The 20,654-nt window shown below is 48.9% G+C and overlaps 1 protein-coding gene across 20 annotated transcripts in view; it reads right to left on the bottom strand.

Annotated features, from left to right (window-relative positions):
* Window positions 1-73: 73 nt before the first annotated feature.
* ZMYND8 (zinc finger MYND-type containing 8) overlaps window positions 74-20,654 on the bottom strand; it is a 107,751-nt gene continuing 87,170 nt past the window's right edge. For 6 of the 20 annotated variants that reach the window (XM_031433675.2, XM_031433680.2, XM_064497024.1 and 3 more), the window contains 8 exons: window positions 20,076-20,456; window positions 17,940-18,130; window positions 14,026-14,106; window positions 12,194-12,272; window positions 10,176-10,415; window positions 8,828-8,985; window positions 7,607-7,673; window positions 1,557-1,798 (listed from right to left, as the gene is read on the bottom strand). In XM_031433675.2, the coding sequence (XP_031289535.1) occupies window positions 1,659-1,798; window positions 7,607-7,673; window positions 8,828-8,985; window positions 10,176-10,415; window positions 12,194-12,272; window positions 14,026-14,106; window positions 17,940-18,130; window positions 20,076-20,456 (1,337 nt within the window). In that variant the 3' untranslated portion in view covers window positions 1,557-1,658. Of the gene's footprint in view, window positions 1,799-3,558; window positions 3,643-4,408; window positions 5,267-7,606; window positions 7,674-8,827; window positions 8,986-10,175; window positions 10,416-12,193; window positions 12,273-14,025; window positions 14,107-17,939; window positions 18,131-20,075; window positions 20,457-20,654 lie in introns of those variants that run through there. The other 14 variants (XM_031433666.2, XM_064497015.1, XM_064497014.1 and 11 more) reach the window with 6 other exon arrangements.

Here is a 20,654-nt window from a genome sequence, read left to right as displayed (position 1 = left end):
CTGTGTTTGGTCATGCAAACCTGACGCAGCCATCCGGACCAAAGGGAAAACTGCAAATTCGAGGACAACCAAGCCATTTTTCCAAAACAGTTTAATTAAAAAAAGGTGAAGAATCTGAAAAAACTGGGGGTGGGGGGAACCCAAAAGAGCATACCGTGTGAGTTCACTGGCTCAGTCACAAAGAAACACCATCATCAAAAAAGATATTTAAGTTTAATACAAATTTTATACAAAGAAAATGTGAAAAAATACTTCCATATGCTAAAAGCAATTATGCTTCACAAATAAGGCCAGCTAGGCTATTTTTTTTTGTTTTGTTTTGACAACTGCAATTCACAAACGTTCTTTCTCTCCCATTTTCCTCTAATACTCTCTTTTTTATTTCTTCTCTAATATGGGGAACTAGCTGGAAACTGTACATCCAGGATCCTCTTATCAACAGTGAAGAGAAAGTAAACGAGACTAAAATGTACAACAAAAGGTACTGGAATGATATCGTACAATTAATTTTTCTCATATACATACATCACCTGTTTGCTTTGTTCAAAGCTTCTTGTTTTACACAACATACAAAATGGTACTACGTAGTGTAACAGACAGCAGGGCGATGCCTGCTCCCTCTCACACTGCCTCTGTGTCATGCTTACATAAAAACGTGGAATTCCATCGTATAAATAATACATACATGCTTCATCCCAGACTCAAATGTCCTCTGCGTGCGTCTTGCCTTTGGGGTCTTGCCTCCGAGAAGCACGGCCATCTCTTACCAAGCGGGTGTGAGTGTGTTGAAAGGAACCACAAAGCAAAGGAAAGATTTCTCTTTGTTTCAGAGCTTCTGACTCTTAACACGTTTTGTATGTTCTTTGCTTCGGCCACTGAGCTGAGCCGGCCTTGTTTCTATTTGATCTTCTGTAAACAAGGACGTTGGCTTTTTTTTTTTTTTTTTCTTTCCTTTTTTTCCCTTTTCTATGAGTAGAGTCATCACGGAAATCACATAAAATAAACGAGCTCCTCCATGTGTCCTTCTGGTCCAGAGAGCTTGCCTTTGATAACACAGTAACGTAGTATTTGAGAGGGGCCAAGGGCTGGGTGGGATGTGGCCATGATCACACAGCACCTGTGCCGGGAACTCCAGGTCCTACTGTGCTGGGTACAGACGTATGAGTGGAAGTGGCTGGCTAACCCCCGGGCGTCCCAGGATGGGGACCCGCGTGCCACAGCCATCCCCATGCCCTCTCCACACACGGTAACAGATGGGCTGGCAGACGTCCCTTCTCCAACATCCATTCTTTTTGTTGTTGGGTGTATTTTTTTTTTTTTAATTGTTTTTCTCTCTTTTTTTTTTATAAGTTAAAGTCAATACAAATATAAAAAGGGGAAGGTACTCTAGGCTCGATGACATCCACAGATTATACATTATTTACATCTGAAGCATAGGTTTCACGTGGGTCGAAGTTCCTCAGTCAAGGCTAATGCTGGACGTGACGTAGTGTGGGCGGCCCTTCGGTCCAGGTGCCCAGGCCAAGTCCGAATGGCTGGCACCCTCCAGCCTGAAGCCAGCTGTCCTCCTGTCTCACATTTCTTTGCTGTCTTCTGTTTTCCTGGTGTCTGGTTTTTTTTTCCTCCATGGGGTGGGTGGCTTTTGTCCCAGTTTGTCCCTAGTCCCAGAAGGTGTCCAGCCGAGACTCTTTCGGGATGAGGCTCTTCGAGCTGGCGCTGGTGTTGTGCTCAGAACGGGTGGACCCTCGTTTCTCATCGCTGCCGCTCCAGCAACTGGACTTACTGCTCCGGGAATGGTCTGGGGAGGGAAGGCAACGGGAAGGGACGGTTAGCACTCCAGCCTGCCTCCAGCGACCGTAAGCATCCCCCAACTCCATCTGCACCTGCTCCCCTGGAAGCCACCTCCCCGCGCCCCCGACTCCACCCAACACAGACGATCAGAGTCCTGCCACCGCCTACCGCCCTGAATTTGTGCGTCTGCGAAGGACCGAGGCAGAACAACTTATTTTGGTTTTTTGAGGAGATTTAACAACAGCTGGTTGGAGCACAGTAGGGCATCATGCTCGGAGAGAATAAAGATGAGTGGAAAAGGTGCTAAATTATCGAGGAAGACACTTCTCGTGTGGTACCTGGAACTGTGCACCCTTGTTACATGACCAGACACCCAGCACCCCATGCACCTGGGTCCACCTTGGCCATTAAAAAAGGCACCAAAAGTTGGCATTCAATCTACTTACTTATGTGAGTGGGTTTCTTTAATCAGTCTATAGGCACCACAAAAAACAGACTTACAATCAAATGACCCAAAGGAGAGGACCACCAAGGGGGAGGGGTGAGGACCAGACTGGTGAAGCCCAGCTGGGCTTAACGGTTAAGACCCACTGGGTCCCAGTAAGGACAAGCTTAAGGGTCACTGAAGGATGCAGAACCAGATTAAGACCTAAAGGAGCTTTCAGGATGCAGGCACCACAAGGACCTCCAACTTGGCTAAGATATAAGGAAACTGAAGGAAGAGCCAAATGAGGTGTCTGTCAAACTTCAAACAGCCCAGGCCTGCCAGCTCAGCTAAGTGGCCTCTCAGCACGTTGCTAAGAACCCAGCACATCTTAGACCATTTACCAAGTTCAGACAGACTGGGACAAAACTTTTTTTATAATTTTTTCAGGTGGGGTGACAATATTTGATTGATATATATCCACTGTCAAGCTTAGAGACATAATCAGAGTGAGTGAGCAAGGGACCATATCTTCGCCTGGGGGAAGAGCTTGCTTATCAGCTGCTGATACAACAGGCGTGTGTGTGGCCCCAGGTTCTGTTTCTGGAAGATAAGTAGCAAAGAGAATGATAAGGATCTCCCAAGTCTAGTATTGACTCAGGAGAGAACTCTTTTGAGTCACCTGCATCCATGACCATGTGATGGGTAGAGCTGGGGTCAACGGTGTCATTGGCTTAAGGATCCTGAATCTAATTCTTCTGACATGTTCCTCCCTATCTGTGATGGCTACACCGTCAGGTCTCTACAAGGTCTCTGGAGCATATGGTCATCACCACACAGAGAAAAGCCTACAACCGTGTAGGCAAGTGGCACGGAGTGTCCCCAGCTCTGGTGAAGGCAGAGACCAGCTGGGCCACTTAGAAGACGTGGGAGCAGCGCTGAGCTTGGCACAGAATCTGCACCCCACAGCCAGGCTGGCCATCTGAGTATAAGTGCAGAGCCTAACTCCTCCCGTGGACGGGACACAGGGCGCTGGTCAGGTAGGGCCAGTCACCCTACAGCAGACCATCAGTGTTCCTCCAGGACCCTTTGTGAAAAGAGCGAGGATGAGGCCCGTTCGAGAAGCCAGACCACATGCTCTGGCCCCTAGCTCTCTGCTACGTATGGATTCCGATCGCCATCAGAGGCACGGCTGAGAAGAACCAGACAAAGCGAGACCCACCACTCAGAAGACCAGCAGAAGACACGCTCACAAAGGGAGACACAGAGACACACACAACACGAGCCTTCCGCGTGCCGGGGCGAGGTCCCCGGCAGCGCCCATGAGGCAGGGTCATACTTACACTTCTGGGCTGGGTAGTTGGGGTGCGGCTGGTGGTCTGTAGTGGTTGGGGCAGAGGCAGGCTGCTTGTCACACCTGTTGCTAACTGAAGAGATAGCACAGGCAGCCTCAGAGGCGGGCAGAGGGCGAGATCCGCACTACCCCACGTGCTCACTGCTCTGCTCATCAACAGGCTACTGGTCTTAGGACTGGTTGGCTGCTTTGTTGATGTCACTACTTTCCAACTTAATGCATTCACAGGAGACTAAGGCTTTTAAAAATGCATATTAAACCATGAACGGGATCACTGGACATGGCATGGCATTACGGGTGGGAGATAAGGTGTACAATGACATAAAAGCAACTATGTGAAGTCATAAATTCTTGGAATTTTGAAAGCAAAATTCTCAAAACCACTAGCTCTGCCAATAGCTTAATTCAGCCAGGAAAAGGGGAGGCACTAGAACAACACTTCAGTGGAAGGTTCCACCCAAGGAATCCAGATTATTGAGGGCAAGTCATCGCTAATCTACTGCCAAGGATGATGACAGAACATGGAGGAGAGGACGACAAAGGTGTATGTGATGACAAGGATTAAGGAAGGGGCTGCAGACGAGCTAACAAGCAGGCCACTCCTCAGCTATGATGGTAGGACACCAACAAAGAACACCTGAAATGGAAGAGTCAAAAATGTGTGATCGGCAAAGTGTCTCAATAACATAACTGTCATGGTGAAGAATTTGGTAGGGGAGTAACTGAAGATATGATAAAGACAAAAAAGGGAAGGAAGGAAGAAGGAAAGAGAGAAAGGGAGGAAGGGAGGGAGGAAGGGAGGAAGGAAGGAAGGAAGGAAGGGAGGGAGGGAGGGAGGGAGGAAGGGAAGGGAAGGGAGGGAGGGAGGGAGAGTGAAAGAAAGAAAGGAAGGAAGGAAGGAAGGAAGGAAGGAAGGAAGGGAGAGAGAGAGAGAGAGAAAGTCCAAGGAAAACTAAGGCTACACAAGGATGGAAATGTAAACACAGTACACTATTTGACTCTGCAACAAATGCATGATCACAACCATGGAAACACACATGATCACATTTCAATCTTTTAGACTCAGCCAACAGCCCAGAGTGAGAAGACCCAACTGCAGTTACAGAACAGAATGCATGTCCTCTACCTTGATGATGGGAAAGTCAGAGCGGAGAAGACGGAAAGGCTGGATATAACAGGGTAGGAGAGATGAGGGAGGAGATGGGCCGCCAAGAGAGAGGCCCAAAGATACTGTCTCTAGCTGACAGAACAAGAACTAAAGAATAACCATTTCACTGGACCAAGGTAACCTGGAGAGCACAGCCAGTAGTGACCCAAGTAGTCTGGGGAGAGGGAGTGTAGAGGTGAGAAGTGACCCCAACTCTCATCTTTTAAAGCCGTAAGTCAACAAGCAATGTCTACAGATAAAATCCAGAAATAGAAAATGGGGAAATATATTATTTACATTATTTACAAAGAAGGAGGTAAGAACCAGATGCACCAAAGACAGCCATGGAAACTGGCACTAGGGATGGTTTTTCCCAGGACAATTTTATTGTCTCTAACTATAGTCATCCCTTGATAGCAGGGACGGCACAGGGGATTGGTTCCAGGATCCATTATGGTTACCAGAATCCACGGATACTTTAAGACCCATGGTCGGCCCTCCATATCCACATCCACGGAGTCAACCAACAGCAGGTGGTGTAGGGCTGTATCTATGATGGGAAAACATCTGCGTGTAAGTGGACCTGTGCTGTTCAAACCCGTGTTGTTCAAGGGTCAACTGTATATGTATGTTTAAAGCATGCATTGCTTTAAAACCTTAAAGTTAAGAGACAAGTGAACAGGAGAGGCCCAGGCCCACCCTGAGGAAGCTCAGACCCCCCACTAAACCCTTCTCCCTCCCAACCAGACTCCTCCTCTTCCCACCCTAGTACCAGAAGCCAATAAAGAGCTCAGAAACCTCAATGCTTTATAAAGCCCACTGTCCTCCACTAGATTTCACCTGCATTGTCACCAAACAGCACGTGCTAGCAGGAGCTGTTGGGCACATGAGAAATCAGAAAACAAGTCGGTCTTTCTGTTTTGACACAACCATCAGCCAAACTGCTCTGGTGAGTAAACTGGAGGAGGGGAATTGAGATCCCTGTGTGACCCGGCTCCAGGGACCTCCCGCCCGTTTCCTGCTGCTCACGCTCTCGGATAAGGCGGCAGCGCTGCCTGAAGATCGCTCTTTCCTCCAATTTCTGATAATTCGGGATCCTTCCCTTCCTCCCTAACCCCCTTCCCCCTCCGCTTCCCCCTCCCCTTCCTCCTCCCCGATCCAGACACCAGAGGCCCACCCAGCACCAAGTCACCAGCATCCTCCAGGATCCCTGACTCCTCACTCCAACCTTCCTTTCTACCCCTTCAGACACCAGGGCACTTTAGGTCGGGGGTGAGCCAACAACAGGCCATGGGCCAAATCGTTTTTCCCAGTACAGTGGCACACTCACCTGTCTGTGTCTGCTTTTGGTCTGCAGTGGCAGAGGTGAGCCATTCTAACAGAGACTGTGTACAGGTCCTTGAAGCCTAAAATATTTACTGTCTGGTCCTTTACAGAAAGTTGGCCAACCCCTGGGCTAGGTAATACCTTTCACCTCGCAACTGCAATGTGATGCGTCTCCCCACTGCCTTCCTGCACACAAGCCTCCCGATCCCAACAGATTCCAGATGCCCCAGCATCACTGATCTTCCCGTGCTCATTCGGCCACTTTGCTGCTCGGAGACCTCAACAGCGTCCCCTGTCTGCAGCAGCATTCCCCCAACTTGAGCCCTCCGCACCTTTGCAATTTTGACACACTCACAATCCTCCCACACGTGGCTGGGTTCACGCTTGTATTTTACACTCATTTTAAATTTAAGTCAAACAGAAACTCTTACAGTACCACCAAAAGCAGGAAATCAGTAACATCTGCCACACGCAGAAGGCAGCTCTACAAACCAACACAGTGAAAACCAAATTGTAACAGAAAATTCGAGGTGGGTGCCACGCAGCTAAAGCCTCAAGTCCTGCTCTGCCTTTGTTAAAGAGAGAGAAACCAGAAGACATCAAAGGGATGAGGAAGACATCTTAGCACCAGACTAAACTTGTCCTCAGAGATGCAATCAGAGGACTGAAGGGGGAGTGAGGAGAGAGTTAGTTTTCTCAGCAGGCAGTTCAATCGTATTTAATGCCAAGTTCATATTCTCCCTAAAGTCAGCTTGTGCCGCTCCTTCTGATGATCCCCAAGCCTGAACCACACGGGAACTCCTCTCCAGCCCCTCTACCGAGGAACACCAGTCACTCCTTTCTCTACACATTTCATGTGCAGAAGTGAAAGGAAACGTCTGGCTCTCAGCTGAAGAGAATAATCCGGCAGAAAGAGCCTGGAGCTAAAGGACCTTGAACGGCAGAACCATCCTCGGTGAGCAGACCTTCTCTGAACCCTTCTGGAACGCCCGAAAATGGGCTTAGGAGGGTGCAGGGAAGGGACCCTGTGGGCTAGAAAAGAGAAGAAGAGGAAAACCACAGACAATTTCCTCAAAAACAGCCTACCAGATTATTCCTCAAGTGGAAAGATTGTTACAGAAAGATCATCTACCTAAAAATTTTCTTTTCTTCCTCTCAAGGCTACTTGAGCCTTTTCATCCACTAAATGCGGGCGTTGGGGCCTCAGGAAGACATTCACACTGTCTCACCTCCTGTGGTCATTTCCCTGCGGGCAGAAGAACTGCCCAACTCAAATGCATCTTCCTCCCACCCCAGGTCGACAACAGAACCCTCTGTCCAGATGAACCCAAGAAATCAAACAAATACAGGTAAATACTGATCCGTTTGGAGGAGGGCCTGAAAGCCGCCCTGCCCAGCCACTCCCTCACCCCCAGTGACCCGCCCAGGGCACCCCCAGGGATCCCTAAGGATCCACAGTTTGACAACCACTGCCCTAAAGCCTTCAGGTTCTCCCAGAGAACACGGCTCCCCTCTGCCCGCGGGGACTGCGACAGCACCATTCACCCACCAGGGGGCAACATACCAGAGCCTTGGTTGGAGCCTAAGAGAATGGAGGAGGGCGTCTCCCTGGAGCCAGAAAGGTCGAGGGTCTAGAAATACAAAAAGAGAGAGATGGAGGCAAGGCACTGGGGCCAATGTAGCCCCCCAGGGAAGCCCAGGGATCCATGGGGTGCTCTTCTCTGCTCCCAAATCACCTTCTTGCCCTTTGCCTGGTGTGCCCAGGTCGGGGCGGCCAGGTCAGCTGGGGTGGCCCTAAGCCTGTGCTCTTGTGCTCTGTCTCCCAGAACGGCCAGGCTAGAACACAGCAGTGGGGTGGCCCTTACTCAACCCTACAGCTTCAGCATCAAGAACACTCACTGTTTCCTCAACTCCTTTCCCTGACCTACCCACCCTCCAGACTTCTGCCACATCCAAAAAGGAAGTACAGCCGGCCCGTGGTACCCGTCGGGGAATGGTTCCAGGAGCCCCTGAGGACACCAGAATCCGCGGATGCTCAAGTCCCTTATGAGAAATGGCGAGCACGGTGAGTACAGCGGGCCCTTCGTATCCAAAGGTTTCGCATCCAGAGCCAACCAACCACAAGTGGAGTTTCGATTGGTGGAAGCTAGAAACCCTCGCATACAGAGCGCTGACTGTATACTCCATCAAAATTACACCAATTCACATTTATTTCACATTCACCTCTTGCGAGGCAATAATATCAATGAACTCAAAAGGATTTTGACTTTCTGGGATGATCTGTTTTTCCCCTAATACACATGAAATAAATCCACAACGACTAATTAAAAATGAACAATGTCCCACCTAAAGTGATGTCTGCATACAATCCACGTTACGTTTGCACACCCTGGGAAAGGAGAAGGAGCCACCTCCGTGTCCAATACCACACTCACCAGCCATCTGTGACTATTTGTATTTAAATTAACTGTAATTCAATACGATGTAAAATCCAGGTCCTCGGTCACACAAGCCACAGATCAAGTGCTCAAAGGCCACACGTGGCTAGTGGCTCCCCTACTGGGCAGAGCAAATACGGAACCTTCCCATCATCACAGAAGGTGCTACCAGACAGCGCTGCCCTGAATGCACACCTGGTGGCAAGGAGCCCCGCCAAGACTCCATCACGGCCACCTACAGCCTGATGACAGATAAACCTCCCACAGCACAGGACTCGCCCGGGTGGCAGGTCCAGGGGCAGGTCTGAGACTCTGCTTGGCCCAAAGGCGGTGGGATTGGGACTCACCGAGCCACTGTCCTTGCCCTTCTCCGCGGACGTCTCCTTCTCCTTCGAGGTGCTGGTTTCCACAGGGGTTGCCTGCGTGCTGGAGGGGGTCCCCTGGGATGCCTTGTTTAGTGTTTCTGTGTTCACCTCGGGGTCTGCTTCCTGCTGAGGGGCGGTAGCTGGGGGCAAAGAGGGACAGAAGCCACGGATGAGCTGAGTGAGGCGACTCCCGGACCCACAGGGAGCCCCACTCTGCACAAACCAGTGTCTCCAAGAGATGCGGCCACGGCTCAGCCCCGGGCAGGGCACGAGCTCACGCCCCGAGCGGCCACACTCCTCCAGACACGGGAATTCCAGACCACGTGTGAACATGTGCTCACTTTTAAGTCTGATTCATATTTTATTAAATCATTCTCGAGCTGAAAGCATGTTTGTGGAACAAACAGCCTGTAACCGCTCTTCTAGGATGACTCATTTCATAATGTCTAATTTTAGGCCAATTTTCGCCCCATGGACTTGCTTTCACAGCAGAGTTGAGTGGTTCTGATGGACCACATGGCCCACAGATCCCAAAATAGCTTCGACCTTCATAAAAAAACCCTGTCCTAGAGCATCTCAAACTTGGGTCATTCATGCATTACCTTTGAAAATTTTGCCAATCCACAGATATACTCCTTTGTCCTATTATTTACTTGAAGTCAAATAAATTCTTTGAAATGGAGATTTTTAATTGTAAGCACAGAAAGCTCATGTTATTGGCCATAAATAAAAGCTAACTGTAAAATAGTATTATTAACTACTAGTAGTAAATTCTAATTAGACAGTGTCTCCTGGCCTGGGATCTGCTTGCTCTGTATTAGAAAGAGATTATGAAGACAGATTAGTTCTGAACCAACACTTTTTCCTTCACAGAAGAACTGGGATTCCTGATTATTTAAAGCCTTGAGTCCAGGGTTACCTAACAAGCAGGGTTTCTCCACTTAAATACTATGGATGTTTTGGGCTCTGGTGTAGGGGGCTGTCCTGGGCATTGTAGGGTGTTCAGTAACATCCCTGGCCACCCCCCAGCTATGACAACCACAAATGTCTACAGTCATTGCCAGTGTTTTTGAAGAGGGGCCAGACACAAAAACTGCCCCCAGTGGAGAACCACCACAACTCACATGAAATTAAAGTGATCTGAGCTGTCATTACAAGACACGCGCTGTGGCAACAACGCCCCAGAGACCAGAGGTTGGAAACACTTGTGCCTGGAGCCTCAGCTACACGTCTGTGTGCTGCCTTCTCATGTGTAAGGGTCACAGGTGGTGGGTGAGTGTGGTCAGGGCCAGGGGAGGCCAGCCCTGCCGTGCCCGCCCCGGGGCCCTACCTGACTGGGTACAGGACTTCATGTGCTCGGGCCAGTGGGCCTGCTGGCAGGGGTAGTCACAGTAGCTGGTGTTCCAGCAGCAGTAGAAGATGGCCTCCTTCTTGCAGTTGGCACACCACTGCTTCTTCTTAGTCTCATCCACCGCCTGCTGCTTCTCCAGTTCCAGCTGCTTCTTCACCTCGGCGATCAGCCGGTCCCGCTCCTGCTCTAGGCTCTGGCGCATCTCCGCCATGGTCAGCTCTGCCGGCAGAGGGGAGGGGACACCGGCTTCCTCACCCGCCCCTCCAGCCCAGGGAGTGGGGTGTTTCACCCCCGAGCAGAACGTGGATCCCAACAGACCAGGTGTGAATCCTGGCTCGGAGATGTCCCAGCTGTGTGATCCCCCAACCCTGGGCGAGTCACCGAGCCTCCCCGGGCCCGTGTCTGCATCTGTAAAGTGGGAACTCATCACGCGGACCAGACGGAGCTGCCTGTGATCGTGAATGACCGGTGTCGGCGACGGGGATGAGGGAAGCCTCCAAGTAAACCCTTGAAACAATTTCCACTAAATTCGCTTTGAAGTTTATCATTAGCATAAGCCTTTTTTCTATCAAATACTTATACATCCCCTACTATCTGCAGATATAAGCACTTTACAAATACGAACTCCTTTAATCCTTATGCTAACCCTATGATGTAAGTACTACCAGGATACCCCTTTCACAGATGAGAAAACTGAGGCACACAGCTAATAAGGGCAGAGCAGCAAGTAGAACTTGGACACTCTTTCTTCTTGGTGTGTTTAGCAGCAGTGGATCAAACTTACCAGACAGGGCATAGTGATTGATCGTTACACTAACACGAAAACCATCCAACCACTCAGGCTACTGAGATTTCTCTAACTTTATGTCAGACACCAAGTGCATCGCAGTTCACCTGGGGGCAACGTGCACACCGGAATAAAAGAAAAATAAATGGTTCCTCGACTCCTTAAAATCCTCTTCCTGAAATCTGAAGAAACAAAACACTCTCTAAAAAACACCAGTAAAGAAAACTGACCCCTTGTAAAGAGATAAAAAAAAACGCTTGTGTCCGGGCACAGCCTTTCCGGCACTCTCAACCATGGGAAGCTCTGCCCAGCCCACAATTTTTCAAATGTGCAGCCAATATTTTAAACTGGAGCCATTCTGCATAAAAATAGGTTCCCAGACTTGACCAGAAAAACAAGCAGCAGCAACAACGTTCAGATAAATTTCCTTCAGGGCAACAAGCGAAGGAGCAGGAAGGAGGGGAAGGCGGGGCTCTCCGGTTGGCTTCCTAAGGATGTGAGTTTGCAACGCGCGATTTAAACATGTACCGCCTGCACACAGGTGGGAACAGAACCTGACGGTCTGCCAGCATCCTGCCCCGAGGCTGATACTACATGAGGGTCTGAAGAAAGCTGCTCTACACCTTTGGGGGGAAAACCTTTACAACAAGAAGTAGATCTATCGATAATCCGAGGACCAACATCACTCTCTCCACGATGTGGGGTGCACAGGAGGCATTCCAGAATTTGTTAAAACGCCCAACATTCAATGGTTATGAGGGAAAGTCTGCAGCCAGAGTGCCCAGCTGTGAGCCAAGATGAGTGACTGCACACGTCAGTGCCTCAGCTTCCTTACCTGAAAACGGGAAACACACTCCTTTTTATCAGAGGGGTTTCTGTGAGAATTAAACTAGTTAACTCGTGGAAAAGCACTTTAGTCAGTTCCTGGCACAAGGTCAGAGCTCAGAAGCGGCTACCACTGCTGTTGTGATGAATTTGTTGCTGCTGTTGGCGTTTTGAAGGCAGGAAGAGAAGAGAGTCCCCACCAGCTCCTCCTGCCTCTGTTCCTGGTGTCTCCAGGTCGGACTCTCCAGGACTCTGTGGTCTCCCCAGGACTGGTAGCTCCCCCGGGTCTACTTTTGACTCAATTCACATCTGGGCCTGATTCCAGAGGCACAAAGAAGTTCACATCCAGAACCTTCCTCAGTGCAGACAAGCCCCCAGGACTTACCCAAGTTGTGTTTCATTTCCGAGAGCTCTTGCTGGTGCAGCCACTGAAGTTTCTCTATCTCAATCCTCAGCCTGCGGATCTGTGAGGGGAGAGAAAGACTTAAAAAGCACGCCTGGGAGCCTTTGGCCAACAAGGCTCGGAAGCTCCAGCTCTCGCTCCAAGGTCAGGCTCACGTGCTGCACCGGAGCGGGCAGCCTGGCCTGCGCTGGTCTCCCCACAGCTCCAGGCAGAGGGGCGGCCACCGGTGGGTTAACCCGAATTCGTGAGCAATTCTGCTTCAGAAAACCAAATGCTCCAGGAAAATGCCACTTAGAGTGAAGATGAGGACCAGATTTTCATAATAAATACTACATCAAAGATTGCATTAGGACTTTGGTCCAAAAAAATGAAACTAAAACAAAGACAGCTTTATCTTTTACCTAACATGGGGGTTGGGGGCATGGCACACAGCCATAATCATTCACTTGAAATATCACGGCCTAATATTTCTGAAAAATTATAGGGTATTTGGGGGTGCGGGGGAGTAAATTTGGAGCCAAATTCATTTGGAAGGCAGGAATATATAACCCAATCTGAATTGCTATGCAGCTATTTACACTGTTTTAATAATCATGGTTTTTCTCAACTGGGATCATTCTGTCCCCAACCCTCCCATGACATTACAATGGCTGGCGACATTATGAGCTGTTTCTGCCCTCAAGTGGGTAGAGGTCAGGGACGCTGCTAAGCCCCCCCCCAAGGGAAAGGACGGTCTGTCAACAGAGCACAAATGGCAGGAGCATCAAGGTTGAGGAATCCTGACTTATCAAATGCAGTGGGAACAACCGTAATGTTTCACCGCAGAAATGGATCTAATTGTGGGAGGGGGCTGCACACCACCTCTTTAAAATCTGAAAAAGACTGGCACATTATCAGGACCCAAGGTTTCCAGTGAGACATTCTGGATTCATACTTTGAACCACATGCCAGTTTCTTAAATGAACAAAAGGGGATGAAGCATGGTGAGGGTGGGAAGGCTTTTCTAAAACAAATGTCATTGTCTGACACCCCAGCATCATCATAAAAATAATCGTATTAGCAAAACTACCCAAGGGGATTCTCCGATTTCTCTTGTGGCCTCTCTTAAACCTTTACAGTCACGAGGCTCTCCGCTGAAGGCCTACGGGGGCACCGCCCTGGAGATTTTCTCTTGTTCGTCTGAGTGCCAGCCTCACCTGGCCAGGCCCTCAATGGCTTTACACGAGACTGCTCCCAGTTCTCCATCCTGACTTTCAATGACCTCAAGAAGTCCTGCCACTTGTCATTTCCCCCAGTGACTCGTCTACACCTGGCTTGTAGTGAATATGCCTAAGAGGGAAGTTCGGGAGGTTTATTTTTAAATACATGGTCACTCCCTAAGTGGACATTTTAACGTTTTAACCAACTATTCCCTAAGCAATCACATAAATGAAGGAAGCTCAGGATATGAATTCCTGAACAAGGATCATGTGTACAAAGAAGTCCAAACTTCGGGAGAAGACGAAGGAGCCAATTTTTACATGGCCCCAAAGCACTGGTTTCCAATTTCACCAGTGGGTTAACAACTCGGGCTCTGGTTTTGGCTGTTTTTTATGAGAAGTGAACTGACCGCACAGAGCAGGGGGTGTCTCCACAGCGCCAGCTTTCTAGCAAAGTGAGCAACACCCTCCCCCACAACCTGTACCAGCAGAGCGAGCTTGGTGACTGGAGCCGGGACCCCAGGGGGATTTGGGGAGAAGCTTCTTCGTGGCCCCATCACAGCAGCCCCCAGAACACCCTGAGAGCAGGCAGGTCCTTCGTGTGTCGTCTCTGACCTCGGCTATGGTGCTTCCAGTAGTGTTTTTAGAAAGGTCGTTATATATTTCTGTCATCGTGCCTTTTATCGCGTCCATCATCTGAAAGATAAAAACAGAAACGATTCAGGTGGGGGAGGTGCGTGGGCAGAGCTCAGTGGTAGAGCGCGTGCTTAGCACGCCTGAGGTCCTGGGTTCAATCCCCAGCCCCTCCATGAAATAAGTAAATAAATAAAAATAAAAAATACTGCATTGAGCTTCACTATAAAAAAAAATTTAAAAAGGAAAAAGGAACGATTCAGGTGATCACTGCCCCGAGGCTTTTTCTAGACGACATCCACCTGACATCTATCTGTACAAAGCAGAGGTTTCTCAGTTGGGAGTGAATCTGTCCCTCCTGGGACATGGAGCATTTTCAGTTGTCGTGACTGGTGGGGGTGGGGGACAGGCGCTAACAGCATTAAGGGGGTGGAAGCTGGTGATGTTCTAACCATCCTGTGGACAGAACACAGAATCATCCAGCCCCAAATGTCACTGGTGCCGAGGTTGAGACCCTGGTATAAACCAGGGTAGGAATCACCCTGGACCATGTTGAGGGAGGACCTGACAACCATAAAGCTAGTTTATAGCCACAGGCTAAACTGGGGAGACCGAACCTGGCCCCAAGATGGTTTGGCCAGCACCGTGGGTTCAAGGGAGGGATTGTTTTGGTTTTTTGCTGCTGTTATTTTTCTTAATTCTTTCCCCTTAAAAAAACTAGTGTTTTATTGAGATAACAGTCATACACAATTCACCCATTTACAGTGTTCAATTCAGTGGCTTTTAGTACGTGCACAATTGTACATCCATGACCACAATCAACTTCAGAATTTTTCATCACCCCAGAAAGAAACTCTGCTCCCCTGAACCTTCACCTGCCCCCGCCAATAACCCCCCAACCCCTGACAACCATGAATCTGCTTCCTTGTCACTATGGATTTGATGAACATATACTTCATACACATGGAATCATACAGTATGTAGCCCTGTGGGACTACCTCCTTCATTTTAGTATTAAGTTTTCAAGATTTGTCTGTGTTGCATTCCTTTTTATGGACAAATAATATGGTCCATTGTGCGGATCTAGCTGGTCTGTTATTTTAATGCCTTTGGTCTGGGCATCCACTGCCTTTCTGGTTTGTTTCCCATCTCCTTTTTCTTTAACCATCTGACCCCTGAAGGCATTAGCGAGTTTGTGACAACAGCTCAGGTCCACACAGCAGGCACCCAGGTAGGTATCTGCTGACGGAATGTGTTTGCAGGATGAATTTCTCTTCTACCTCCCACTTGCCGGCTGACCCCTCTCACATCACAGGAGGAAGAGGCGGGGACAGGAGAGCAAACTCAGTCTCAGGTCTGGCCTGGCAGCCGCCGCTGTCTCCCCCGTGTTCTGCAGTTTGCCCCAAGTCAGTAGGAAGGCAGGGCAAAGAGCACCCTCTTCCCTGATGCCCAAGATTTGTTCCTACCATTGCATCTTCCCATCCATGCTGTCTCTGGGCTTTGGTTCCCCCACGTATAAAATAAGGGTAGTAACAGTGCCCCCTCGGGGAGGGAAACAGCTCAGTGGTAGAACGCATGCTTAGCACACACAGGGTCCTAACTTCAACCCCCAGTACCTCCACTGAAGAGAGAAAAAAAAAGAAGAAAAAAAGTCAATCAATCAATCAATTAAAAACAACAAACAAACAGTGCCCCTTTGTAGGGTGTGCACAAGGACTAAATAAGAAAACCACGAGAAGACTGTGGATCAGCACCTGTGGAGGAATAGGTTTTCATCAAGTAATATCTGCTTGTGTCATTTTCACAGAAAAATTAATTCACGTGAGCATGTAATTGCAAAACTGCGGCCAACCACCAAAAAGTAACCCCCAAGTCACCCCAAAATGGGAGGAAAATGAATAAAGTTTCTGTTGAGATTTCCACTCCCAGCTTGTGGCAGAGGCCATGGGGGGACGTGGCCAGCAAAAACACTTTGTGCTAAATGCAGCTTTATGGTCAGTCACTCGGCACGGGCCTCCCTGCCCACGTCAATTTAAAGTATTAAAACGAAATTGCTTTACGAGAAAAATTTTAGAAAGTGGATGAAATTCAAGACGTTCCTAATTCAAGAGTTACATTCCATTTTAAAGAAATCATGAATTTGTGGACTGACCTTCGTTCCTACTTCCAAATATAGCAAAGAACTCAACATTAATAAAGAGCTCCTTTCTGCCAAAACACACAAATCTGGGTCTTCAACTCTGGGTCACCTCAGACACAAGAAAGTTCATCGGCTCCAAAAATATGTCACTGTGTTCATTTTCTTAACTGCAAAGAAAATGTCTATCAAGAAGTTCATTCCTCGGTGGGGAGGAGTATAGCTCAGAGGTAGGGCACATGCTTAGCATGCACAAGTCCTAGGTTCAATCCCCAGTACCTCCAGTTAAAAAAAAAAAAAAAAACAGTTGTTCATTCCTCAGTTTTGCTATAAGAGTGAAGCGGGTGAAGAGGTAATGGACTAACAGTGCAGGAGCTAAGAATGCTGGCCTGGTGCGAACCACCTGCCAGATCCACAAGGCAGGCCTCTGTTATTTCTCATCTGTAAATGGACAACTTGGACCAAATCAATGGAAGGTGATACAAGAACTCAATTGCAAGCAGAACCAGAAACCACTCAGGCAATAGCAGACATCCTCTTAAGTCAGTCATTTAAAAAATCACCCTCTTTCAATTCTCTTGTAATCCTACAACAGGTCACATTAGGAAGAAAGTCTCTGTCCGGTACCTTCATGCCTTTAACACTTTCATGATAAACTCTCTTTTTGACAAAAGGGAGGTGGATTTATTCTCGACAAAGAACAGGATCTGGTGAGGTGAGACAATTTTATTTCAGTTCTTTAAGTCAATTGAAACAAAAATAATAAGTCAGTACTAGTTCAGGTGGTAAATAGATAAGACAAAAATCTTGAGGATGGTAACAAATAACTAACTAACAGCTGACATTCTTCCTGTTCTGAAACCCAGGGACTCTCTAACAATTCATGTATGTTAGTCAAAAGGGGACAGGCAGTACCAAATAAGAGACAAAGTTATCCCCATGACAAGGTTCTAAGTATCTCTTTAGCCACAATGAATCTTAAGGGGGGGGCTTTTAAAAGCCATGTGTAAGAACAATCAGTTTGTGGACACTGGACAGCTATGCTCAGCAGGCTTGGTGTGAATTCACAAGTCAGCTCAAAGCCAGGCGAAGAGCACTCTCTCTAGATCCTGGCTGCTAACCATTCAAATGCCAGCTTAGGCATGCACTGATTATGTGACCTTGGGCAAACTGTGCAACCTCACCGGGCCTCAGCTTTCTCATCTGTAAAATGGGGTGATAACAGTACCTGCCTCATCAATCTGTCCTGAAGACTAAGTAACACAGAAAAAGTGCTTGGAACAGTGCTTCATCACAGCAAGGGACAGAGAAAGAAAGCCTGCTAGCAAGGTGGAAGTCACAGTTGCAAGTGGCCTAACCACAGAAGTGACAGCCCATTACCTTTGCCATATTCCATGGCTGAGAAGCAGGTCACTAGGCCAGCCCACTCTCGGAGGGGGTTACACAACAGCTCAAACCCCAGAGGGCTGAGATCACCAGGAGCCTTGTCAGAGTGCATGTCACACTGGGTAGGATGAACACTAGCAATAGCCACTGTCTGCGTGGCCTTTACTCTGGCCCAGACACTGCTCCAAGCACTTAGAATCTAAGCTGTCTCAGAGGAAGGGTCAGTCCATTCCACAGTTGTTGGCTCACATCCCACCGTAGTTTGGTCTTCCCTCCCCACGCATCCCCTAACACCTGTGAGGTTGTGACCCGAATGGTTCCCATCGGGAAGCTGGCCCCTTGCCCACCCCTCTGGGTGCCGGCCTGCACTCACCTTGCTCGTGTACTTGGCAATGTCGGCGGCGACGTCAGCGGAGGCAGTGGCAATGGGCAGGTCTGCACTGATGGAGGACGCGAGGGTGCTCGTGGACCCTGAGCTGGTGACCAGGGGTGATGACTGGGTGCTGGTCACCAGGGTGATGGTGGAGGTGGATGGGCTCTGCGTGATCTCCTTCTGTTGGACAGCTAGAAAGCAAAGGTCGTGGTCACCCCACTGCCGCGGGACGGCCGCCCCAGCACGGAGCTGTGGGGAGGGGGCGTAGCCCCCGACATTCGCCCTGCAAGTTTCTCTACCTTTAACAGAAGTTCTCTCCTGGCCAAATCCTAGCCAGGCTCCTCAGAGCCTTTTCTCGACTAGGCCCCCACCTTGGTCTATAAAGGCCAATATAGTTTCTAACAATTCAAGGCCCCATCCCTAGGGTGGCCGCAGCACCCTTAAAGTGCCTGCCTGAGAAAACTCAAGGCTGTGAGATGAACTGCCTGTTCCAGATGACACTTAAAGATAGGGCCCACCTCCCAGGCTCTGCGGGAGCCTAGGAGCCTAACTTCAACAGGCAGCAGTGAGAAACCCCAGACAGTTCACATGGACCGACCACCCCTTCCCACTTCTCTGTGTCAATTTTCACTTTCTGACTCTACAGAGGCCCCACCCACCCGCTCCTTATTCCCAAATTCTCCCCTTTAAAACATCCAGCCTCCTGTGTACGCAGTGGAGCTGACTTCAATTCATGCTGGACTCTCCCTTCTTTTGCAACAGAATATGGCTGATTAAAATCTGTCCTTACTACTTTAGCTAGTGCCCAGTTTTGTTGAGCTACGACAAGACAACATGGGAATCAGGAACCATAACATCAATGGCTCCTTCTTGCCAGCAGGTGAATTCCCCTGAGGAAGGTTCATTAGGCTTTAGGGTCTGGAACTTGTCAACCCAATCTGAAATGTCCTAGACTCTAGTTCTGCCTGCACAACTCTTTAAAAAGCAAGATCAGTCCAGCTGAAGTCCAGCTCTGCTTATCCAATCCAGCCTTCAGTCTGCCCCACTCCACCCGCCTCCCGCCGTCTTTGAAGGGCTTCGGGGGGGAGGGCTGGTTCAAGATCTGGCTACTCCTCATCCTCATATCCCGCTGCTGCTCTTGAGAGTCCCACTCACAAGGCTGCCCTCAGTACCTGACAGTTTCAATCAAGGGGCCCAGCCTTCAAGGATCTGAATGCGGGTAATCCCTGTGGTTCCACAAGATCTACATCAGTGCTCACAATAGCTGGGCAAACTGGTACCCATCGATCAGCACTTTGTTCGGCTTTACGTCAACTCCAGGTGGAGCCTCCCGCTGGGAGCTGTGATTCCACACCTTCAGAAACCGGTTCTTGATGCTGGCTCTTCTTGTACGTGTGGCTAATCCCTAGTCATGAAGGCAGCCTTTGCCGCCAACTTCTCACACTGTACCCTTTCCAAAATAATGCCCAGAGGTTCATGGATGTGCACAAGGAATCTTACACAAAGGTATTCATTGCAGCACTGCTTACAACAGGAAAAACCTGGAAGCAACCTAAATGTCCATCAGTTGGGGAATACTTTAAATCAACTGTGGAATACTATGCAGCAGTCCAAAAAAATAAAGTAGAGCTATATGTACTGATATGGACGGACCTCCAAAACATGCTGATGGGTGGGAAAAAAAAAAAGCAAGTATGGTACCATTTTTACATCTTAAAAAATAAAAAAGAAAAAAATTAATATTTTATGAAGTCATATATATACATAAATATATATGCATACATGCATAAAAAAAGTTCTTACAGTTAACAGTGGCCGCTGAGAAAGGGTGGAGAATGAAATGGAAAGTCAATCAAGACAGAGATTTTTGTGTCTACTTCATCCCTTTCTAAGGAGGACATATGCATGTATTGTTTAGAAAATGAAAAAAAAAAGGAAAAAAGAAAAAAGAAAAGTAAAAAAGCAAGTTGCAAAACAATTTTTTAAAAATAATGCCAAATGGAATGCAGAAGGCCTCCAGGATACAGGGGCCAGGAAACCAAGGGGAACTGAAAAAAGAAAACGGTTGTTTTTCTCCTGTCCGTGTGGCAAAAAAAGGGGCCGGGCGCCACGAGAGCAGAAGGGGAGGCGCGGTACCTTTCACAGCCTGTCTGGTCTGATATCTCGTCCCCTGGGAAGACTGAGGCTGCTGCTGCTGGCTTTGCTGCTGCTGGCTTTGCTGCTGCTGCTGACGCTGCATCTTCTGCATGTGCCACTTTTGGGAGGACGTTTGAAACTTACTTGATGAGTTCCACACGACCCGCTGCACGGCCGGGGCAGTCTCCTTCGGTAAGAGCGGCCTCTGCTTTTTCACCGGGCTTCCCGTGGCGGCGGCGGCCGGGGCCGTGACCGTGGACGTGGTGCTGGTGGTGGCCGTGACACCAGCCGTGGGAGTTTGGGAGGAAGAGCGGGTGAGGACTGGCGTTTCCGGGGGAGACTGGCTGCCCGCCGTAGTGGATGGTGGAGCTTTACCTACAACTGAAGCCCGATGCGTGAAAAAGACAGACAAAAAGTGGATTTGACTCAGGTTCTCCTGCAGGGTCTCTACACCAGCAAGTTCTGGGTGACCCTCCAAGGCCAGCAGGCCCGGGACTCCCCAGTGAACAAGCACGGTCACACCTTATACGTTTAAGCCACTGTGCAGCATGTTTCACCTTAAAACATCAGCCTCCTTAT

This window comes from Camelus dromedarius, chromosome 18 (genome assembly GCF_036321535.1).
Source record: "Camelus dromedarius isolate mCamDro1 chromosome 18, mCamDro1.pat, whole genome shotgun sequence".
Classification (NCBI taxonomy): Eukaryota; Metazoa; Chordata; class Mammalia; order Artiodactyla; family Camelidae; genus Camelus; species Camelus dromedarius.
Note: the sequence above shows the minus strand (reverse complement) of the source record. Positions and strands in the feature narration are given on the sequence as shown.